Genomic DNA, 23,215 nt, shown 5'->3' with positions numbered 1-23,215 from the left:
TGTCTTCAGCAAAAATAGTGTTGATGCAGCACTTGGAGAGAGGAGTGTTTTATTTAACTGATCCCAGTAAAATACAGCACTTCTTAGGAGCAAACTTTAGGAGACTGATGAGCAGTCCTGGCAGGAAACACTAACTCTTCAATGTTCTTCTCTTACCCCTCCGGAATCTGGCAGTGTGAAATCTGAGTCTTAAATCGTAGCTTTTGACTATTTTGATACATAAAGGGGGCATCAAACGTATGACTTTATGGCATTTTTTTACTGGAAAATTTTTATGACCAGTGAATTATTTTGCTTGCTTTGGACATAATGCTTAAAGCAAGGGAGCTCCAGTAGTGTTGCCATGTAGTCCTAACTACTTCTAAACAGGAGCTGAGTAAATATCACTTCAGAAGCAGAAGTTGTATTGAAGTTGTAGAGCYAACATTTACAATATGGGCTTCTGTTTAGCTTATGCCTTGGGCAGCAGAAGGGAAGAAGATGACGCTTTCCACTGTTCTCATTGTTTTTTTACATATTAGCTTCAGTGTCGGAGAATGCAGAGCCTACAGCTGAAGAACAAGACAAGTCACTTGACAAGCCAAAACAGAAAAAGAATCGTTGCTTCATGTGTCGGAAGAAGGTTGGACTTACTGGTGAGAAATGCTGCTTTTTTTTCTTATGAGAAACTTGGTCTTTGGACCTTTTGAAAGCTTGCTTTCCCTCAGTAAAACTCCTAATTCCAAATGCTGTTCCCATAAGTCTGCTTGGATGAGGAGTCAGATGATGATAGTCTGCTGCTATTCACCGAGCAGCCTGTGCAGGGGGTCAGTGCAAGGGTTCAACTGCACATTAGTTCTATGGGGTGTAGGTTCAAAACCCAAACTAGCAGCAGGTCTCCACAAACGTGTTTTGTATTAGTATATCATGATGGAAAGGAGTGGCCTAGTCAGATTTCTATAATCACTTAAATATTTGTGATTCTTATGCTTCCTACAGCAGAGGCAGTTTGGATGATTGTTACTAGTGACTGAAACTTAGTGATAAGGAGCAAATTCGGGATTTAAAATGAACCTGTGTAATTCTGAAATGCCTAAGCCAATATTCCTGTCCACAGGGTTTGAGTGTCGGTGTGGAAACGTTTACTGCGGCATGCACCGTTATTCAGATGTACACAGTTGCTCTTACAATTACAAAGCTGATGCTGCTGAGAAAATCAGAAAAGAGAATCCTGTAGTTGTTGGGGAAAAGATCCAGAAGATCTRAACTGCTGCTTCTGTTGGAATACAAAATCCTCTGACCATCTGCAGATTAAATTGACTTGAGCTTTTTTTCCTTAGTCATCAGGAATGTAGAGCAGTGTATCTTGCCTAGACCTTTTAATCATGCATGTCATCAGATGAATAGATTTTTTTGTTTTTGTTTTTTTTGTTTTGAAAATGACTGAACATTTATTTTCATTGCAGTTTTTTTTTGTGGCTGAAGACTTAAGTAAACTTTACAAGTATTATCCTTTAAGATCATCTTAATTTTAGTTGAGTGCAGAGGGCTTTTATAACAAACATGGAGAAAATATTGGAGGGCTGTGCTTTTCCAGGTAAAACATGCATGCGTTAACTTTGCAGTTTATTTTCTTGTTGTATATAGCTTTTCTCTGCAGCACAATTTCCTTTTTTTGATAATGCCTTGTATGGCACAACTAGTTATCAGTAACTGAATGTATTTTAATCATTATGGCTGCTTCTGTTTTTTGTTTTGTTTTTTTTCTCCCATTAATGAGAGGTTATACATGTTCGCATATTAGCTTGTTTGCACCCTCTACCTATTTATGTATGAATCATTTGTAATGAGAGTGTGTGCTGAGATTGTCTGTGTGGTTTTTTAAAATTGATTTTTGTTTTTGCGTGTGTGGGGGGAAGGCTGTATGCACTTCACTGACTGCAGGTTTCATCGGGATTACATCCATCAGTTTGTCTGTACACAAATATGAAGAATGATCTGAAGTACCTGTGCTGTATTTATGTTTATCCACGTCTTAACTTTGATTAAATAAAATTTTAAAAAATTAGGACTCCTGTGGCTGTCACTGGCATCTGTGATTTGTACTTTCTTATGCTTTATTTTCATGGAGATTCTTCATTGGTGACTCAGTACGTGCAGTGTGTTCATCCTCAGAGGCCTTGCATGTCAACGCCAGCTGACTATTTTCTGTTTTCTACCTGTTTCYTCATAAGTATTGGGAAGGCCAGTTTTCTGAAACCTACATTTTGTATATTGATATATGYTCCACAGATTTTTTTCTGAAATCTACATTTTGTACATTGACACATACTCCATAGATTTTTATTATTGTTGTTATTAATTTTCTGCCCATGCTTCCTGTGCATGGTGCAATTCACACATGCAGGAGCAACGTCCTTTCTGCTAAAACATGCTGACCCTGAGGGGATGCTGAGGGGGAAGACACGGTCTGTTCAAGTCGCTGACTAGGCAGTGATTTCTCAGGTGTGGTTCTGTTCCACGAATGTGATTCTGCTTYTAGGGAGTTGAGCCATGGAGTTCATGATCCAGTAGCTGAAATGCAGAGCACTCTTGTAACCTATTTGAAAGTAGATGACAGGATGACACTTGAGATGATTTTGGCAGGACGTGCCCTTGATTCTGAGGTGTGAAACCCCTCAGCTTCAAAGTTGACCATCGCCACCTTCCACGTGCTCTTTGGTGAATCTACAGCCTTGTAAGTATTTCTGATTTGGGAGCAAACGGGCTTGTTCTCTTGCTCCTCTGTGAGGATGTTCAGTAATTTTCTTTTAATGAAGTTTGTCTGTTTTGTCAGATTAGAGTCTGCGTCAGCCCTGCTAGTCATCCGTGTAGCTTAAAGGTCGAGYGGCTAATGTAGCACTGGGGCACTTCAGCCAGTGTCGCTTCCCCCAGAGCGGGGCACGGAAACAAATGCCTCTCCAGATGGCACTGATCCCGCAGCTGAAAAGTCCCTCGGTGACTTGCTGCTGATTTTTAAGCTGCTTTTGGGCGTTTGTGGAATAAATGCAATTGCTTGGCTTCATTTAAAATGTGTGTTTAAAAAATAGGTTGAAGCTGGATGCATCCTTTAAAATTCTGAATGGTCTTTAAAAGCTGTGGCTGCAATTAGGAGATAAAGCGCCACATTTAGGATATAAACACTATGSAGGAAGAGGCTGTTTCTCTATTACAAAGTTTTTGGAAAGTAACCTGGAAGAYCCAGTAATTCATGAAGTATTTTCCTCTTTCAAAGCTAGTTTAAGCACAAGCTCTTAAAGGGTATATTTTTTTGAAGTAAAAGAGGGAGCAAGTAAGTCACTTCAGTAATGTTCTGTCTTATGAGTCAAGGATGCTCTAATTTCCAAGTGTGTACTAAACTTGCCCTTACTCTTTCATTCTGTGCTGTGCCTCCATCATCCTTTTTTAGATGTTTCTTGGGTTACTTTCCCCTTCATTCACTAATTCTTGCCTTTCTGGGTTGAATCCTGCTTCTCTTTATTATTAGTGGTTTCTTTCCTCCCTTCCTGAAAACTCCTTTTTCTCTCCCCTTCACTCCTCCTTAATTTTCCTCGTCTTACTGTGCCCCTGATAGGCCAAGCAAAGAGGAGATGCTGCAGGTCTCGTGATGGGGGATGAACAGTTATTTGCTTGTGCAAAAAGTTTCCCCAGCAGCAAGAGGCCGTTTCTGGCCTGTGCCCATGGCCGGAGCTGACRCGCGCAGGCCCTGGCGCTCATTAACCCGGCTGCTCCCGGGGAATCTTGGCACGGGCAGGATGGAGGCGCCGGCTATTGGCTTGGGACGGGAGGTGGGGTCTGGGACGGGCTCCYCTCGCAGCCCGCGGCAGAGCTGGGGCTGAGCGGGCACCACGACCTGCTCGTCATGTCTTTCATCCAGGTGGACAAGAACTCGCATTTTCCTCTGCAAAATCTCCCCTATGGGGTTTTCTCCACCAAGGAGGAGGTGAGTAACCRCACGCTTTCTCCCTGCGCTGCTGTGATTAGAGGCCGTGAAGAGGAGCAGGAATTCCCAGCAGTTTGGGGCAAAGAAAAACTTCCGAGGCAGGCTGAGATGCTTGCACACAGGCTTCTGAATTTGAAAATGAAACTATAGCTAATACACTGTTAGGTTTTGGTTTTTACCCCTGTTATTTGGATGGCAGCTGCTATAACATTGCACAGAAGAAATGGAAAAAAAACCATTACTATTTCTGAGAGAAATATTTTGGGTAATGAATGCCACAGCTTCAGGATATTGTTGACTTGTGAAATCTTTCAGTGTGTGTTTGATCTCTTTGTTCCCCTTGTAGATGCAAGTCACAGATTTTTCACTGACTTTTTTTTTTTCTGTATTTCTTATTTCTTTTATGGCCAAATCTAATCAGACCTTTGCCCTCTCCTCAAAAACGGGCGCTAAGGATGCATTTCAGCTGAGATGAATCCTGCAGTGACCTGTTCCTTTTGTGCAGTAGGGACTGAGAGAGGTAAAAATGGAACTCYGGATTGAAAAAGCTGGATTTGCCAGCGAGTGTCGTGTCCTGGGAGCAGCGGTGCTTCCCACTGCCCTTCCAGAGGTCGGTGGGACCTGTGCAAAGGCGCTAAAGCAGGGGACAAAACACCAGGGTCGCTTCTGTCCTTGCAGCTGMTGCTTCTCCTCCTCCCCCTGTCCTGTGTCTGTTTACTGCACGTTCATAGTGAGATGTAGTGGAGTGGCTCGTTAAATGTGTGCAGGACTTCAATGCTCTGCCCAAAGGCTGCGGTCTGTAGGTCTGACAGTTATGCAGGAAAACACTGTTAAACTTTTTCAAATAAGCTAAGTGCCCAGTTGCTGTTTTAATGAGAATTGAGACCAGAGTTTTGTGCCTGGAAAAGCCATCCCAGGGAGTATCCAGACCTGTTGGAGCCCTATAAATGTGCCCTGCTGGAGGGAAGGAAAAGAGCAGAAATACCTCAAGGGAAAAAACAAGGGGATGTTTTTATCACTGTTAGTGGGTGCTTCATGACTAGGTCCTCGTTTCTGATCGTTTGRCTTATCAATAGCCAAGGTTAAAGTACCTGTTTTAAAAGAAGAATTTAAACCCGGAGGGTTTCTCGTCTTGTATTTTCCAAAAATTAAAAACAAGAAGGTTTCTTTCTTCTGTTCCTAGATGTTATCTTAACAAACATTTTTGTTTTTGTTTTTTTATCTCTTCTCCATTGTGGAAACAGTTTCACACAAGCATTTATTAAAAGGCAGCCTAGGGTTTCTGGGTCTTTAGGGAAAATAAAGTGGCAGAAGTGGCACAAAGTTTGAGTGATTTCAGGTTAAAATAGCTGATGTCATTCCTGTCTGCAACATCCTAGTTGCAGATTAACACGACCTGACCTTTAGTACATTTTGCAGGGCTGTTTGCTGAATAAATACTTATTATCACATTTGGAAACTTGTTTAAAGAAATGAAAGGCTAAAAAAATAGGTTTGGTAGCGTGGCTCAGCAGTGCCGCTGACTCGCGGCCTGCAAGGGCTGCAGCAAGAGAACAGGGACTTTGTTTATTAATATCCAGCCAGCAAATGCAGCCTTGGGCAGGAGTCACCAGGCTCCTGGGGAGCCCTCCCTAGGGCTGGGACTCCAGCCAAGGGTCTGGTTTGAGCCACGGGCTTCTTGCAGGACTCAAGGAGGGTTAATGTAGCCTGGGCCTCSTCTGACCTGGCAGGACCTGCCAGGTCCCGTCGCTGTGCACGTGGCAGCCGGAGCCTGTTCATCTTCTCGAGGGGCTGTCTGAAACGGGCACAGGACCTGACTTTAAAAATGTCCGTTTCCTTCCAATTACATCACTGTGCAGATGTGATGAATCCCGTCCTTGGTTTCTCTTGCTTCAGTTCCTCTTCTGTAGAGGGAAGAATGACATTTTCCTGCCTCTTGGCCTGTTTCAGGTGTGAGGATAAGAAGTGCTGGTCAGTAATGAAGGCCCGTGTATTCAGGGGAAAAGGAGACACCTCCGTTTTGTTGTCCTACTCTTGCCCAAAAGACCAGCATGAGGGGAAGGTGCTCCCGGACCCATGCAGGTCTATAAGGAGTCTGCCATGAAGCTGCTGTTAGCATTTTTTCACTGGGCAGCCCTATCTGTGAGCTTTTCATGCTCACTTGCTGTGATACTGGTCCCTTGTCCCTCACAGGTTTATCTCTTTGTTCTTTCCCCGTTGGCAATTTTGGGTTCAATTATAAATTCCTTTCCTCTTCCTCTCCCTGCTTTGCAGCCTCGGCACAGGATTGGAGTCGCGATCGGAGAGCAGATTTTGGATCTCGGCGTCGTTAAGCACCTGTTCAATGGACCAGCCCTTTCCAAAAATCAGCATGTCTTTGACCAGGTACTTAGAACACAGCCTGTTATTCTGATTTCCACACRCAGGCTTGGAAATGCAGGACGTGCACGTGAAGGGCCACAAAAATGCCCTTCATCTGCCGCCCTCCTTCTTTATCGCCTTGCAGCCAACACTCAACGACTTCATGGCCTTGGGCCGTGGAGCTTGGAAGGAAGCAAGGGCTTTTCTCCAAAAGCTGCTGTCAGCCAGTGAGCCCACCCTGCGGGATAACACAGACCTGCGGAAAAGGTGAGGAGCTGGGAAGTGGCTCCTGCAAGTGGCCCAGCTTGCAGGCAGCATCACCCCTTTAAAAAGCCTTTGAAAGCCTCCCTGCTTTTAAAAGGAGGTGGAAGAAGCTGTGTCAGCTGTTGACAAGGCTTGGGAGCTCCATACCGTGTTGCATGTAAGGAAAACCAAGCTCAGGAGAGCTGTCCTAGCGTTGCTGGCAGAGACCTGTGCTCTCCTGAGGAGAGTAACCAAGATAGAGCAATTTCTGGTATCGCTCTTGTAAGCACCAAAATGGAAGTTCAGAACGTGGTCACCTGCCACCCAGGTGGAAATTAACTGCAACGTGGGTATGTGATTAAGAGAGGGAAGTTGTAGCTATGTCTAATGAATCCCTTGTCTTTCCAAACATCTGGGTGTCACCCTCCGCGCAGGTTAAGTTGGGCTGTGCCCTGGGTGGGCTTGAGTTGTGGCAGCTCTGTGGAGGAAGGTGCTGCTCCCACCACTAATCATCAACATCATCATCATCATCCTCATCACCTTCAGCCCAGACCATGGCCCTGCCAGGCTCTCCTGGTCGGCTAGGCTGTTTTGGCTCCTCTGCAAGGATGGCAGCAGTACCGAGGGGTCCCAGGAGTTTGAATCGAGCACCSTGAGAGCCACACTGCAAAAAATACTCCAGCATGCAGCCTGCTCACCTAAGCGCATGCGAATTTTTGCAAAACAARTCAAGAAAGGCATTAGAGAAAGATAGACACGCTCCCTTCCACGCTTCCAAAGCCGCAAAGGGTGAGAAGTGCAACTTCTCCGGGAGCTGAAGTTCTTATTTTTCGTTTCAGAGCGTTTGTGCCCCAGGCTGCAGCCACGATGCACCTGCCAGCTCGGATCGGTACGTCCCGGAGCCCCTTGCTCTTGCCCACAAGAGCTGTTCGATGCCCAGGTTGCTCAAACAGAWCCTGCTGTGGCAGGGAATGGGTTTTGTAAGAGCCAGAAGCAGATTAGTTTACATAATGGATGGTAGGTGCTGTCTGTGGCATGAGAATAAACGCCTGGGTAAGCTCAGTAGCAGCCAGAAAAAATCGGGATGCTGTTTTTGCTAAATCAGGGTTGTCGGGTGCCATAAAACTCCTGTCCTCAGATTTGCATCACCAAAGGCCTTTGGAATTGCAGGCAGTCCAGAAACACTTGATTAATTTCAAGCACTTTTTCCATTTGTTCTCAGGAAAAAAAGGAAAAAAAAAAAAAAAAAGATGAAAAAGAAAAAGACCTTCCAAAGTTTCGCAAGCCAAATACTGTAGAATAACCTCATAAATAAACATGAGTTTCAATTTTTAGAATACTGCTCTGCATCACTAATCTGACCTCCACTAGCATGAGTGTATGGACTGTTTTGGAGTGCAKCTCTATATAAAATAACCTGTTGATTTTGAGGGGAAAAAATAATTTTTACTAAAAAGGACTAAACTGCTGTCCTGACCCAGGTTTAATCCTTGTTTGTTCACACCTCCATGCAGGCAGCGTGAGCATGAGGAGGTGGCTAAGCTGCCTTGCTCTGTGTTGCAGTAGTTTGAGATGCAAAATTTAGCTCGTTTCTTTGTGCAAGCGTTGCAAGCTAAATGTGGCGTATTTTAAGCTTTTCCCCAAATTCCGTGGTTTCTCCTCACTCTCAGCGAAGCTGTTTGCTCGCGATGGCACCAGAGGGCAGCAGATGTTCTGAGTTTGAGCGCGTTTCCCTGCGCCCGCCCCAGCATCATCAAGGTAGAAAAAGCCCTGGAACTTGGGTGGGCTCTAAGAAGCTCAGTGCTCCTCTAGGGATTTCCAGGGAGGGGATTGTGATAGGGATCATAATGGAAATTAAGGAGAAAAACAAACAAACAAACMAAAAAAAAAAGGCAAAACAAAACAACAACAACAACAAAAAAACCAATTTTGTTGTTTGCACTGTTTCACAGGTAAATTTTTAATCACCACTTATATGCTATGCATGTTTTTACTATGTGGYTGAAATTAAATATTTCTAAATGCCTCTGCTGAGCTCTTTCTGCCTCCTTTTCTGTTCTTTTCATTGCCAACAGCGTTTTTCTGTTCTTTAGCCTCAGCAGATATGGGACTTTTTTGCTATTGATTCATATTTTATGGGTTTCTTTCCCCCCAGGAGATTACACTGACTTCTATTCTTCACGGCAACATGCCACGAACATCGGGATCATGTTCAGAGGGAAGGAGAATGCCTTGATGCCTAATTGGTGGGTAGTTCAGGTGTTTCTCTGGTGCAACATTATTCTTTATCCATGTCTGTAGGTATATACAATTTTTATAAAGATCTAATGCACAGACTTTCAGCACAAGAATAATTTCCGTTCACAACAGAGGGGAATTTGTGCTGTCAGAGTTCTAAAACAGAGCTAAAAATCACTTCTCCTCATCCCTAGCTGAGTTTGCACTGCCTTAGTGCATCTGCACAAGGGCAGGTTTACCTAAGAACTTGATTTTTGCCAAAGCTCCAAGGAATGAATTGGGACAGTGGCTTTTGGGGTGCGCCTGGTGCATGTCCTGCATGTGCCCATCTCTGCAGGGAGCTCCCCTCGTCCTGCTGCCCTGCCAAGCAGCTCGGGGGGCTGCTGCACCATTAACCTGCCCTCCTTGGTGCTCTTTCAACAAGGCTGCACTTGCCCGTCGGTTATCACGGCCGCGCGTCGTCCGTTGTGGTGTCGGGGACGCCCGTCAGAAGACCTGTGGGGCAGATAAGCCCTAGCAATGGTAAGTCCACAGCGTGATTTAATGTGCCTTTTTTTTTTTCCTCATAGAAAATAGTGGACRGGAAGGGGCTGGGATGCCTTGTCTGAGGCTCAGACTCTTGGGTTAAGACTGAGAGCAAGAGAAAGCCCAGAGCTAAGTCAGTTTTATGTTTACATGACAGGCAGCATCAACCGCTTTGTGTCTTCTAGCTATATTATTTTTATTTCCCTACCTGCCATCCTGTCATACTCTTTTTTTTTTTTTTTTTTTTTTTTAAAGCCGCAGATAGACCTCCAGTGTTTAGTGCTTGTAAACGTCTGGCTATTGCGTTAGAAATGGTAAGATGGTTTTATCCCTTCAGTAGAAAAGCATGTAGTGGAAACCAACACAAAGAAGGGCTTTCTGCAATTTCTACTACATTCTAACATGGAAAAAAATTGACATTCAATTCAAAGACTGCATCAAACAGCAGACAAATAATTATACAGTAAATACATGTATTTGCTGCAGGCTCCTTCTGAAATGAAGGTGTCATAAGGTCCAGCATTTTTCCTCCAGTTTCCTTTTGATAGATTTTTTTTTAGTAGGCAATAGCATTTCTGTGGTGGAAACTTTCCATTCTGGTGAATGTTCATATAATACTTTGCATTTCCAGTTTTCAAGCTGGAAATGACCAAATCCAAGCACTGGTGCAGCAATCTGGAACCACAAGGGCATATTCTTCTCACCAGACACCACAGCCTGGTATCTAGTTAGCAGTTGCCATTGCCCTGCAATCTTTTGATACTAATCTTTTGATTGCAGTGCAGAAAAACATTCTGCAAGTGATGGTGACCTCTAGGATTTACATTATTGACATCTTGCYTTTGAATTCCAGGCATTCTTTGTTGGCCCTGGCAACAAGCACGGGGAGCCCATTCCTATCAGCAGAGCCCACGAGCACATCTTTGGGATGGTCCTCATGAACGACTGGAGTGGTAATGAGCACTGCTGGCATTTGCCTGGCATGGACTACGTTGTTGTAGCAAAACAGAGACATGGATAAATTATATATTGCAATTGAAAGGGATCAAAATAGAAAGCTATCTGCATTTCTTGGGCACTGTTTAGATGCATCATAGCTAATCACTAGAACCACAAACTGCTGTCTAAGGAAGACTTAAGTTATTTATGAAAGACCTTATATCCTTTCTTCTGGACAGGAGTAGATCATCCGTATGACTGGTGTTTCCACCAGAGGATTGATTTCACTGTCAGGATCAGGGAGAAGATTTAATGATCACAAATCAGTTTCTGCATAGATTTAAGCAGACGTAAGCACTGATAGCTGGTAGGAATTGGTCTTACAATTGGTATTTACCCTACTGAGTGGATGTAAAAGTGTTAAGGACACTGAGGGGAAAAAGACTTGTTGTATACAGATGAACTGATTTGTTTTAATTATCCCTGGATTTTCTTTCTAATCTAGAGGTTCTGAAAAAAAAAACGAGGATTTGAAAAAGGTGAATTTAAATCAGGATTTGGGGTTGAGGTGTTGGAAAAGGTGGGGATAATGTTTCCAAGTCCACGCAGTTGGTTCTGTAGCTGGACACAGTTCTGTGTTGCACTGGCATTAGGACTGTGCAACTCTTAGGATATGTTTAACAGGGCTGCTCTGGTCTTCTTGCTAGCCCGTGACATTCAGAAATGGGAATATGTTCCACTGGGTCCGTTCCTGAGCAAGAGCTTTGGCACAACCATCTCTCCTTGGGTTGTCACTATGGAAGCTCTCATGCCATTTGTGTTGCCAAATCCTGTCCAGGTAAGTGAGAGAAAGGGCTGAGACAAAAGGGGAGGAAAACAAACAAACAAAAAGAGAATACTAAAAATAAATAAATATCTCACAAGCAATAGTAGGTTCCACAAAGAGGAATCATCAAACTGTACAAAGCACATTTTTCTAAGAGTTTACAAGTGTGATCCTGCTTGCAAAACAGATGAGGAAGCACTGGGGCTCATAAGTTCAAATGCTCATTGATTTTTACTGGTGCTGTGGTAAGGATTAYGGACACTGTTACTTCCTCATATTTTCTCCCTCGCTGACTTGAGCAGGAAAACAATATCATCTTGAAATGATATGGCTTAAGCCAAAACACTTTGTTCAAGCATTTCCAGTTGTTTGTGTTATGTGCAAATTTATTTTAAAAGAGGAAAAGGGACGGTGAAATTCTCTTACAGAGAATTTGCCACTTTTTTTGTGCAGGAACAGTGCAAAGGTGAGCTCGCAATGTGTTTGTTGTGGATTAGCATCTGTGTAATGATGGAAAGGGCTTTTGGAGCCCAAGTGCAAAAAAGCGAATGTGATTGCATGAATTTTTTTTTTTCTCCCTACAAAAAATGAGTATAAGAGGAAGAAAAGCAATAATCTGGACAGCAATAATGGTAAAGTCAATGGGGTGTGTAGCACAGTCTGTTATAAACAAAGTTGCTGGCAAGGCTTGAGGAATTTTTCCTTTCTGTTTGTTTAGCCTGTGATGCCTTTTTTGTGCTGTAGGATCCCAAGCCGCTGCCCTACCTCCGCGATGAAGAGCCCTACACGTTTGACATCCAGCTTTTTGTTGCCCTTAAAGGTATGGCAAGGCTGGATGCGTTCCAGAACTGAAACCCCAGCTAAGGAAGGTAGAATCCACTATATATTTAAGAGAATGTGCTCTAGGCTGCACACTCCTGCTCACACACCTTAGCCCGTATTGCCTCTGTCAGAGAAAGGGGCAAAGCTCTTAATGTTCCCCATTGGGAGGGTGGCCAAAGCACTTCCCTCTTGCAAATGATCCCGTGCAGCAAGGAGAGCCCTTGTGGAAGGTGCAAGCAGGATGTGGGTGGAGGGCGTGGATGGGAGAGCCCACGGTGCCAGCTCTGGGCTYTCTTGCTAGCCCACACAGGCACCAGCTAAAGGGCCTGCTGGGCAGTAGATCCAGTTGCTGCTGAGCAGAAAGTAGGAAATACAATAGGAAATTAGTCCTGTGTCACCCACGCATTTGATTTCTATGTAATGTTGGCCTTTGTGTGGGTATGGAAAATGCTATTTCATGTTTCCTACTAAGGATTACAATGATAAAAGGAGTCTCTATCCACCTAAAAAATGAAAAGACTCCAACATCCTTCATCCAACACAAATTCTTTCCCTGGTTCTTATTTTTCCTTTTCCACAGGAGAAGGAATGAGCACGCCAACTACTATATGCACATCTAATTTTAAGGTAAGACTTTTGCTTCCCTTATAGGTTTGAAGTGTTGCTCATGCCCTCAGTCCCACCTTAAGCAGTTTCAAACCCTGGCTTTTGTATTTGCTGAAGATGAGGGCAGGTGGGGAGGAGAGAGGAAGGGGAAAGGTTGATGTTCCTTCCTCTTGCTGATATGGGAGCTACCGGAATGCTGGAAGGAGCGGGCGCTCGCCTTGGCACGCTGGAAGCAGTGGCAGCTCTCTACTTGTTTGGCAGGAAAGAGTGAGCACGGAGGCCAGCGGGAGCAGAGGGAATTGCCTCGTGCTGTGCCCAAGTGCCTGCGGTGGCGGCTGCCCGTTCCCTGCAGACCCCGTGCGGTGGCACCGCGGTGGCACCGTGCCCAGCGCCGCGGGGACACGGCGGCGCCTTCACCCGCTGGTGGAGGGTGGCGGCGGCTGGAGGGGCTCGCACCAGCCCCGGGATTGCTCTGAGTGTTGTGTATACATCCCTTACCCTAAACAGGGAATCAGCAGTCAGAAAATCAGTAATAAGCAGGTTTTCCGTAAACTCATGAAAGTATTGGACTTTGTCATCAATCCTGGCTTATCAGTGCTGGCATTAAAATGGGAGGAGGAGAGAAGTCCCACCCAATGTAAAGAAAAGAAATTTTAAGGTATTAAGGAGTATTTTAAAGTTTATTTTTTAAAGGCGAGTTAGTTTCCAGTCACCATTTAGAGAACAGGAACCATTAACAATTCTGCGCTAAGTAGCTCTGTGAATGTTCTTTAGGAAACTTGGTTTTTTAGGGACAGCCTGGGCAGCCTCATTCAGAGAATGCAGTGCACTCTGCATAGGCTAATGGCATGCAAGGGCCACGTTTGTCCTTCTTTGCTTGAGGCTCCTCTTCCTCTTCCTCCAGCACATGTACTGGACCATGAAGCAGCAGCTAGCTCACCATTCAATCAACGGATGCAACCTCCAACCTGGAGATCTCCTGGCATCGGGAACTATCAGTGGACCTGTAAGTGTCCAAGTAACTATCTCCACAGGTGTCGTTCAGCAGTCCTAACCTACCAGGCAGGGCTCTGGATCAGATCGTATTTGGCTTGATCGCTCCTGAAAATGCCTCCAGTTCTTTCCTAGGCTATTTGGGCTAATGTTTATGTGATCCAAGACCTCACTGAGAGTTTTTTCTTCTTTTTTTTTTTTTTAATGTGCCCTGTGTTCCTTTTGATAAGAGCCATTTCTAATATTACATATGCAAATTAATTTCTGTACACAAGAATCCACTACACAGCCCATTTTCACTCTCTGAAATACAACTGTTTCCATTTCTGAGAAGAATGTAAAAGGTAGATGGGCATAAAATTCAAAACAACAATCAATTATATTTTTAGAGATATTAAAACTTCTAGTTTCTGTAATACCACATACCATACGCCACAACTTCATGAGCTGTGGTCGCATTGTACTGTCCCACATGCAGTAGTTGAAACAGGGAGCAATATGAGATGAGTAAGGTACTGGCACATCCCAAAGCATCAAATATAAACACTCTTCATGCATTTCAGGTAGCTTTGGGAAAGCTGTTTCCAAACCTGGATACCTACACTTAGGAGTATTTTTTTTTTTTTTGCTTTTTACTTCATCTTAAAGATTTACAAACATTTAACAACTTTGAACTTTTTTTTTCCAGAAGAATAAATGAAATTCTAAATGTGACTACATAAAAATGCTGCATTTGCAAAAGATGTGCCATAGATTTGTTTCCGTTCTTTCTTAGCAGGACTGATTCTTTTTTTCAAGAGTTTAGTGCTAGATTAAACATACCAGATAACTGCTGGAAGCCACGACTGCTTACAGTGAGCAAAGAATTAAACTGCAACGGCAGGCAAATAAGCCAATGTATCAATGAATTCAATCACCAGCAAGGAACTCTTCTATGCAGCTAACATACCTGCACGTCTGCTTCCAGCAGCTAGTATTTAACAGTAGGAGAGATGTATTAGAGACCTGCTTGTTTATTTGTATTAACTTTTGGTGTAGGACCCCGAGAGCTTTGGATCTCTGCTGGAGCTGTCTTGGAATGGAACAAAAGAAATTGATCTTGGCAGCGGACAGTCCCGCAAATTCCTGCAGGATGGAGATGAAGTTATATTAACAGGTATTGCTTGGATCCCTTTTTTTCTTTTCATTCTGCTTAGGAAATTACAGTCACAGACCCTTCTTCCTTGTGAAGGTGCCTGGTGAGTAGACACACTGTTCTCTACAGACCTGCCACGCAATCACATTTGTCTCCATCCTACCTTCTGGGAGACAGGAGCAAACTGATATAAAATTCCATGCTGTAAATTCCTTTTAGGTTTGTTTATTGGTTTTAGTAAGTAGTTAATGATCTGCCTATGCTCAGGCATTAGTGTTGAAGGAACATCTGGTACAGGGTGCCTCTGAGGGTGAGAGCRTCTTGAGAAGGAAGCAGTTGCTGTTTTGCTACCGCTGCTGTTCACGTTTACATGTGAAGCAGAGCTTGGCAAGTGGTGAAGAAAGTTATTTTGCAAGCAATGTATCATTTGCAACATATACATATTCAGCGAAATGCATTGCAAATCAAATATGTGAGWAACAGCATGAAGCCTGTTAGAACAGTTTACCAGCTCCTCTTTGAAAAGGGCTGTGCTTGAGAGCTGTTTTGTCCTGGGCTATGATTTTACTTTTCACCTTGAGAAGCTAAGGCATTTATAAATTAAAATCTAACATGGTGCTTCACACTAAATTCCACATTCTCTTTAAAATTCCAAGTGCAATGCAAAACAGATCTATTTTCTTTCCTCCTATCAACCACTTCATGGCTTTGAGGTGCCGTACATCTGGCAAGCTCAACCACGTGAAATATTTGACTCAAGCCTGCAGACACATTGCTATGACACCTATTGAGTTTTTAGAGAATAGCTTGTGATTTTGTGCATCACCAGATCCCACTTGGAAAACTATTGAATACCATGCCCTGTTGCAAGTAACCCCTTTGTTCAACCTACATTGCTGATGGGATCTCATTGGAAAGGTGCAAAGATTGAAAATCTGCAAAGATCTGCACTGAAAGTCTGTAAAGAGGGCAAATGGTCTCATGAAAGACTTTCAGACRTGAATGTCTTGCATTTTTAAAGATGGCCTAAGGGTGCTGCGGTTAAGCTGGATGAAGGCACCTTTATCCYATGGCACAGTCGCATGTTCCCCGGATTGCTGTGTTATTGAGAGGAGGAAGGTTCCCCATTGGCAGCACTGGGGTGTCAAGGCCATGGGAGCAGGGCCTTGGTTGCATGAACAGGCGAGCGCCGCYGGAGCTGCAGCTGGGACACGTGGGGACGTCTCCCTGCGTAGTGACTTAAGGTCCTAAGGCACTTGGAGGCAGCCCTGCTGCTGTTGCATCCTCTCTGGGGCCTAGATCTTGCCAAGCGGCCAACCCATCATTTCTAGCCTCCCATTTCAGCTTCACGTTTTTGCTCTTTGTGCAAAGAGCTCCTCCTTGTGGGAGGTATTTCCAAGCCCTAAGGCTTAAAGGGAGGGAAATCCGTGATTCCCTCATGTCTTGCCCAGGAAGCATTGCAATCCTGGGCTGGCCGAGGCCGTGCTGAGCTGGCCCCAGAGACCTCCCCACGTCTCGATGGGGCTCAGCACCAGACAGCACCGGTGCAGAGCTCACTTTGTTAAACGGGCTGCTCCTCCAGACAGCTCTAAATTGCAGCTGACAGCAGGAATAACTAAACTGGACTGAAATAATGAGCCAGCGTTCAAAGGAAAACTGGCAGCGAAGCCTAATGAGACTAATGGAAACTGAGCTGAACCTTGAAGCAAGTGTCTTACTCGAGCGATGTTCACTAATGAGCATCACCTTGTGGATGTGGGAAGGTGCTCTGGGCCTGGCTGCTGCATACGGAGCTACGGATCCTGCTGGCCTTGGAAAAACCTCTTTAAACCTCTTTTCAGCCTGGCTGTGACAGCTGTGCTGCTGGATGAAGGTGGCAGCAGCTGCCTTAGTGCTGCAGTGACTTTGCTGAGGCTTTGCAGAGCAGCCTGAGCCCACTCTCTCCTGCGCTGGAGCCCAGGGCATCTGCTGGTCCTGGGACTGGGGACTAGCGGTTAAGCTCTGTTCTGCTCAGATCCCTCTTGGCTTCTCCAAGGCCACTGACTTTTATCACATGCAGGGAAGATGATGTATTCTGTTCTTGTAGAAAAATCCATCACTAACTCTGAAGTCACTCCTTAAAATACAGTGTAAGCTGCTCGTGCCCTTCCTTTGATCAGCTGTTGCCAGTGAAAGGCCACCATGGGTCTCCTCAGCTGTGTTTTCCCAGGATAATCTTCCCAGTTGGGCCAGAAGTCCGGGCTGTGACCYCTCCTACTCTGCAGCTTCCCAGTGGATGCTGCTTATGGAGCAGCTCTGCTGGCCCCGGCTGCAAGGGGGGCTGCAGCGTCGTCTCTGCCGTCACACACGGGCACGGGGAGGTTGAGCTGGCCCAGAGTTAACGATGCTGTCACAGATCGGTAGCTCCAGCAGCAGTCAGCAGACTTTCAATGTCTATTTATATAATGGAGGATAAATAGTTATTTTAAGTGCTGTGTTTCTCAAGGAACTATGCTGCTTAAATTTAGCAAGCTAACCAGATTTTGTTAGGGCACATCCCTGTTGTTCAGGCTTTTAACAATCATCTTTCTGGCTTATGAGCACCCCAAAGTCAACATCCCAAGAGCAGTCCTTACACTGCAGAAAAGGAGCCCGGATTTGCTTTATTAACTGCAAGGTTTCACCAGACAGCAGTTCTGCTTGTCAGCTAGATGGATGATGCTGCAGGTTCAGTTTCAATGCAGAAATATTGCATATGTTGCTAACCCTTTGATCGTGTTCCCAAAACTTGTGTATTGCTGAGTTCTGTGCTTTTTGTGGTGTGTGGCTTTTGTTTCTGTTTTGTTTTTAATAATATTGGGCCACTTGAACTCTTCTTTTTTTCCCTGTTGCATTCCTAAGAGGTTGCATCTGTCAGTCTAAAAATTAATAGTACTATCCCACTGACTTGCTGACATGCGATCTTARGAGGTGACATCTCCATCAGCAAGTGACTTGGTTCCCAACCCTGCTCTGAGAACTTACTGATCCTAAAGGTCTGGTCTCTACCTTGCCCTGCTTTTCCTTGTTCCTGAAGGGCTGAAGAACAGCCTTAAGGTGCCTAGTGCTCAAAAGCTGGAGCCCACTCTTCATGGATGAGGGTGCTCTTAAAATAGCTCTGTGCTTGTGCATCCAAAAACCAGCATAAATATCCTGTCAGGGCCCTGTTCATGTTTATAGGTATAAACTGAATGTCCCTGTAAATCTAGCTGCATGGGTGCTGAAATATAGCTGGGAGCCAGCAGTGCCCCAGGCAAGAAGTCTGATTGCTTTTTATTTACTTTTATTGTGAATTGTGATTTTATTATGATGCTCTTGCATCACCCTCTGTGTCTGCTTCCTCATGCCAGGTTACTGCCAGGGCAGCGGCTACCGGGTGGGATTTGGCCAGTGCTCGGGAAAAGTTCTTCCAGCCCCGTCGTTTCCGTGATGCCGGCAATAAGATGACCACGGAGGAAGAAGGATCACTCTTCCCTGTCTCTTTGTTTGGAGAAATCCTGGTGCTTTACTCAAATTTACCAATTTTATATGACTGATAGTAATATAATTTTTAGTTATCAATAAATACCTTACAGATCAATGCAGCACTCTGGCCTGACATTGGTGTTTCAATGGTGCAGCACTGAAAACCTGGTCTTAAATTTCTCAGAATGAGAATAAGATGATTATTGATGAGATGGTTGAAGAGTGAGATTTTTTTAAATTTCTKGATTGTATTTTATCATAAAAGTCAAATTTTCAGTTAAATTTTGAACTTTCAGAATGCTGGGCTGCTGATAACAATGGGGATTGAATGCTTATATGGCTATATTTTTTAAACGCACATTCGTATATATGGGTATATTTTTTAAACGCAAGAGGTAAGAACTCAAAAGATGAGAGTTTCCTATGAAAAATGCACATTTACAAAACATTATGGGAAAAGAAGAGTTACAAAAGCATGTTTTAATTTATAATAAAACACTTTTTGAATGGAAGACACTGCAAAAAAAATTACATACTATATAAAGAGCAAGTATTAAAAGAATGAAAGCAAAAAATAAAAATTCCAAATGAAATTGTATTGTTTAAAAAATAAAAATGGCAAACAGCAAGAAGCTGTAGATAAAATAAAGTACATAAAATAAAGTACRTARGATAAAGTACATAAAGTACATAAAATTAATAAAGTACATAAAATAAAGTACATAAATAAAGCACTTGGCCAGTAGYAGGGTGCAGCGATGCCCTGTGTGGGGAAGGCCAGGCCTGGCCCTGCAATCACCTGTGCTGATTTTTTTTTTCTGTTTTTCTCCAATTTCTGCGGCGGGAAGCAACGGGAGCCTGTTAAACATCTGCTGAGCCCCCAAGCTGGGCGTCCCCGAGGCGGCCGGTTCCCTCAGTGGCCCCAGGGGCCACGGCCGGCTGCCCTGTCCCCACTGGGAGCAAGTGGTGGGACTGGGGGCTGCTTTTTGTGCCCAGAGATGCCCCTGCTTTGCACAGTGCCCTTTGCTGCCCCGGATGGGCAGCGTTCAGCTTGCTGGCAGGATCYTTTTGGGAAGATGGAGGCGGCCGACCCTTTGTCAGGGAATAAGGGAGGTCGCTCCCCGCGCTGGGGGAAGAGGGTTGGGGCCAGAGCGCCCGTCCTGCCGGCTCAGTGTGGGGTCACCCTGCGCGGGGGAGCAGGGAGCAGCCAGCCCTCGGCAGGAACGTGACCCTTGGCAGCACGGGAGCGAGGAATGATTCAGGAACGAGGATTAACGAACAAACGTGGGAGCGCAGGTAAATCCCCGCCGCTGGAGCACGCTGGCGGCAAGGGGCCCGGCGGCCTCCGAGCGAGCAGAACAACAGCGACACGGCGAGGACCTTCTGTCCCCACATGCCTTTACAGTCTCTGCCATCACCAGAAGTGATGAGCTGGCCAGGAAAACAGGGCCTCGYGTTTGTTTCCTGAGGCAAAGCTGTTTTCCCTTCTGGCTCGTGTGAATACTTGGACTCAAACACGGATATTTATGTCGGCTCCTCGGGGGATGCTCCATGCTCCGTTTTGCACAAGGGACCCCAAGGGACAACCGTGCGTTGTCTCCTCACCCCTGGGCTTTGCTGCCGTGGTGGGAGGATGTGCAACATCGCTCGGGTGGATCTCCTTTCCAGGAAATCCTGTGGAGGCGAGTTTGGGGGATTYGCAGGTGCTTTGGCCCAGCCCAGCTGCCATCACTTGGTGGCAGTGATGGTCCTGCAACCCCCTGCCCTCACCCAGGCCCTGCAGGGCCTGAGCCAATGCTCTGCCTGCTCAGGTGCTCCTGGTTAAACRCACGGGGCTTCGGAAACTCCCTTTTTAAATTGCTGCTTTAATTGATTTGGCTTTTCCTGCAAAGAGCTTCCCCTCCACCTTCAGAGGTGCAGTTAGTACTGAGCACAGCTYGCTCTGCTTCCAGAGGCTGTTTATCTTAATCCAGTTTCTATCTACTCTCCCTGGCTTCCAGCAAAAAGGTGCATCCTCTGCTTGATCCTGATGGARAGGGCTCTTCTAGACTGGAATGTCATCTGGTTGGTATGTATTGAAAACCCTGGATGTATGTTACAGTATTATGGTTGATACGAAAGAGTGACTATAATGAATTAAAAAGTAAGAAACGGAGTAATGTCATATTTCAGGTTTGGAAAAGATCGATGAGTTTTCAATAGGGGAGCTTAGAGCCTGAGATGGGGTGGCCATGCTGCACCCTCCAAGGAGGGCTGCTAGGGGTGTGCGTTCACATTGTTTTTGTCATATTTTGGGTTTTTATTTTTTTTTAAAAGAGATCCTGGYAATTAGCGGTGAAATAGCAATAGAGACAACAAGAATGCTATCTGTGTTGAAGCTATTTTATTGCATTAGATAAATACATTTGCAATAGGTCAGAATTATTTCCTCTGAGTGCACTTGATGGTCGTATGGCATAATAGTGAAGAGAAAGAGAACCAGCAGAGGCACTTGTTTCATGCAGCTGAAATTACTACCAAGCCCAGTGATGCAGCCCCTGCTAAAACAGAACCTCGTTGGCCTTAGACACTGCTGGGCTTGTGGGGCTCCTGCAATCTGCATCGTGCAGCTGTGGGAATAACGCGTCTGGGGAGGGTGRCCCCTGCATCCCAGCTCCAAGGAGCAGGGGAAGAACCTTCTGCTTTCCATGTGATGCTTTGTATTGCTTTTGGTTAGAATGGCCAGGCTGCATGACCGTAACTGTCGGTGGAAGGCAGATATCAGGATATTATCAATATAAAAACAATCCTGCAGATGTTTGTGTGATCACCTGGAAAGGTGGTCATGAATACACAGACATTTATGGAGATCTCTTTGCCAAAAGAAAGATGTTTAGGCTATACCAGGATGATAAATGCCTTATTATTATTAGAAATTAGAACTCTCCATAAAGATCTTTCCCTTAGGATTCTTGGYGGATTTACTTGGTTTGCACAGCTAGACAAACAAAACAAAAAAATAATAAGTTTTAGCAAATAGCCTTGCAACCCAAATTTGCTCATTTGCTTTCCCAGCACCTGTAACCAGGTTCTGCATATTCCCACCCGTTCCTTGGAAAGGACTGTGGCTGGCCTGGCCCTGGGTGCAGCCAGGCAGCCTGCTCAGGGTTTGCCCTAAGCGCATACATTCGACTTTGAGATATGGTACGAATTCCTATGGCATGAATGCAGCCACTCGCGAATGAGAGACACCAAGGTATTTGCTAAAAATATTGGAGACGTTAACGGTCACTCTTATAAAAATCCTCAGTCACTGGTGGTCATTCAGGGAACAGCAATGAAGGATTAAAAGGCTGATGAGCAGTGATGCAGTGGGTAAGTGAAGCARTGCAGGTTGCTTGGTAGAGAAGAGGATGGTTAAAGTGGATCCTCAAATCTCCCTCCTCCTGCCTGGAATGTCCTACAGCAGAGATTAGCAAACCCTGTGCAGCTTAGCTAGAGCAGAAGGCCCATGCAAAGCTCTCCATGTGCCTCATCGTTGGCTATTTTGGGGTCCCTGTTTCACGCTGCAGAGCACCTCACCTCCCCAGTRTCCTCAGCGGGCCCTGTGATGCAGCCAGGTGCCCCTTGGCATGACTCAAAACGTGTCCCCTATTGAGAGTGAGAGGTGTCCAGTTGAGTCTCCTCCCTGGTGAGGACTCCTCTTGGTTATGCTGAGATTCCCTTCTAGTTTCACAGGGAATCACTGTAAATCAGTACGCTAATTCTGAGTCCCTTTTTGAGGCTCTCTAAGTGCTTTACTGATATTAGGAAGAGACAAAACAGCACGAGGCAAGCTAATTGTTGTACCAAGGCAAGCTAATGTTGTTGGCTTGGTTGTTCTTGGTTTACAGATGAGTGACTGAGGCACGCAGCAAGAGGTGGCTTGCTCGCTCCTCCAGCAAATCCCTATCAGAGTGAAGGAGGGTAACTCACAAAGCCTGTGCCCTGATTCCCTGCTCCAGCCTTTGGTTCCACCTTCCTCATCCACTGCACATTGCCTCATGGAGAAAAGCTAGAGACCAGGTTGGAGTAAGGAAGAGGAGAAATGGTGAAGTGTCCTTCTTGCAGCTGTTTGCTATCCAAACTTCTCTAGTTGAGATGCTTTTGCTGGTTGCAGGATGGGCTCCTTGCTTCAGCAAGGCCTTCTTATAATGCTTTAAATACTATTTGTAGTTACTAAAAGTGTCAACTGTGGGCAAACCTTAGAATTTGGGGAATGGAGAGAAAGGGAATCCTTCAATCTTCACTCCTCAAAAGGTGTAAAACAAATTTTTGATGCTCCTCCATTCACTCATACCTTTTCCCATAATGGCTGCCTTGGTGAACTGAAGAAGGGAAATGTACACATATTCACCTTACAATCCGTGGGAAAATTCATTTAAAGGTGCTGAATTTCTCCGAGGTAGAATGCATATTACCATATGTTATTCCAGAGGCTAAGCTGAGGAATGTGTTGGAATTGAGAGCTGACAAATACTTATTTCTTGGGGACAAAGCCAGAAACTATGTTTTTGTCTTATTGTGTTTGTTACTCTACTTGTGTGACCACCTGAAACACGAGCTGGGTGCAGTTATGAGTGGCTCTTTAAAAAAAATCAGTGCAAGTTCTATGTAGTTGAAGCCAGTGATGTCCCAGCTCTGCTCCAAGGACTTTTGGTGGCCAGCAAGATCACCACAAGTGATCTGACCCACCTGGCTAATCCACAGACACATGGCAGGTGGTAAAATACGTAGGGTCTCTAGAGCAGTATAGGGCAAGGTGATGCTGTAGGGTTGATAAGGTTGATGACAACCCCTTCGGAAATGTGCTCCGAGTGCCTCTATATCCTGTGCCCTGGAGATGGGACTGCAGCTTGGTGGGGAGGGCACATGCAGAAGCAAGGAAGTCAGGAGAAACCCTGCTGCCATGTCCCCTACCCAGATGGGATGCTTTAGAGCTGCTACTCAGCAGTGCTTGAGGATACAAAACTGTAAAACCTTTTGGAAACACACAAATATAATGACTGAGGAGGATATCTGAAGCAATCTATTTTCAGGGAAGATAAAATGCTCCTGTTGCTTT

The 23,215-nt window shown here is 45.0% G+C and overlaps 2 protein-coding genes across 2 annotated transcripts in view; both read left to right on the top strand.

Moving 5' to 3' along the window:
* The window catches only part of ZFAND6 (zinc finger AN1-type containing 6), a 33,345-nt gene extending 31,503 nt beyond the window's left edge, over positions 1-1,842 (top strand). The window contains 2 exon segments of the mRNA XM_026036333.1: positions 522-635; positions 1,097-1,842. Coding sequence (XP_025892118.1) covers positions 522-635; positions 1,097-1,299 — 317 coding nt within the window. The 3' untranslated portion in view covers positions 1,300-1,842.
* A 1,994-nt stretch (positions 1,843-3,836) lies between these two features.
* Positions 3,837-18,507, top strand: FAH (fumarylacetoacetate hydrolase). Its single transcript, XM_026036309.1, has 14 exons — positions 3,837-3,961; positions 6,236-6,346; positions 6,468-6,589; positions 7,405-7,454; positions 8,721-8,811; positions 9,228-9,325; positions 9,590-9,642; positions 10,182-10,281; positions 10,975-11,105; positions 11,838-11,913; positions 12,496-12,542; positions 13,426-13,527; positions 14,553-14,670; positions 18,018-18,507. The coding sequence occupies exons 1-14, from the start codon at positions 3,881-3,883 to the stop codon at positions 18,095-18,097; spliced, it is 1,260 nt and encodes a 419-aa protein (XP_025892094.1). The 5' UTR covers positions 3,837-3,880; the 3' UTR covers positions 18,098-18,507.
* The last annotated feature ends 4,708 nt before the right edge of the window (positions 18,508-23,215 follow it).

The sequence above is a fragment of the Nothoprocta perdicaria genome, unplaced genomic scaffold, assembly GCF_003342845.1.
Source record: "Nothoprocta perdicaria isolate Ctin4 unplaced genomic scaffold, notPer1 scaffold_176, whole genome shotgun sequence".
In the NCBI taxonomy this organism is placed as follows: domain Eukaryota; kingdom Metazoa; phylum Chordata; class Aves; order Tinamiformes; family Tinamidae; genus Nothoprocta; species Nothoprocta perdicaria.
The sequence above is the reverse complement of the archived record's forward strand: the minus strand, read 5'-3'. Positions and strand labels throughout refer to the sequence as shown.

What these genes read in the sequence shown, in the direction of transcription:
- FAH (XM_026036309.1), top strand. Translation starts at nt 3,881, where the DNA reads ATGTCTTTCATCCAGGTGGACAAGAACTCGCATTTTCCTCTGCAAAAT. An exon ending in AACACAGACCTGCGGAAAAG is followed by an intron (nt 6,590 to 7,404) that starts GTGAGGAGCTGG and finishes TTTTCGTTTCAG; the next exon opens with AGCGTTTGTGCCCCAGGCTG. An exon ending in AGATGAAGTTATATTAACAG is followed by an intron (nt 14,671 to 18,017) that starts GTATTGCTTGGA and finishes TCCTCATGCCAG; the next exon opens with GTTACTGCCAGGGCAGCGGC.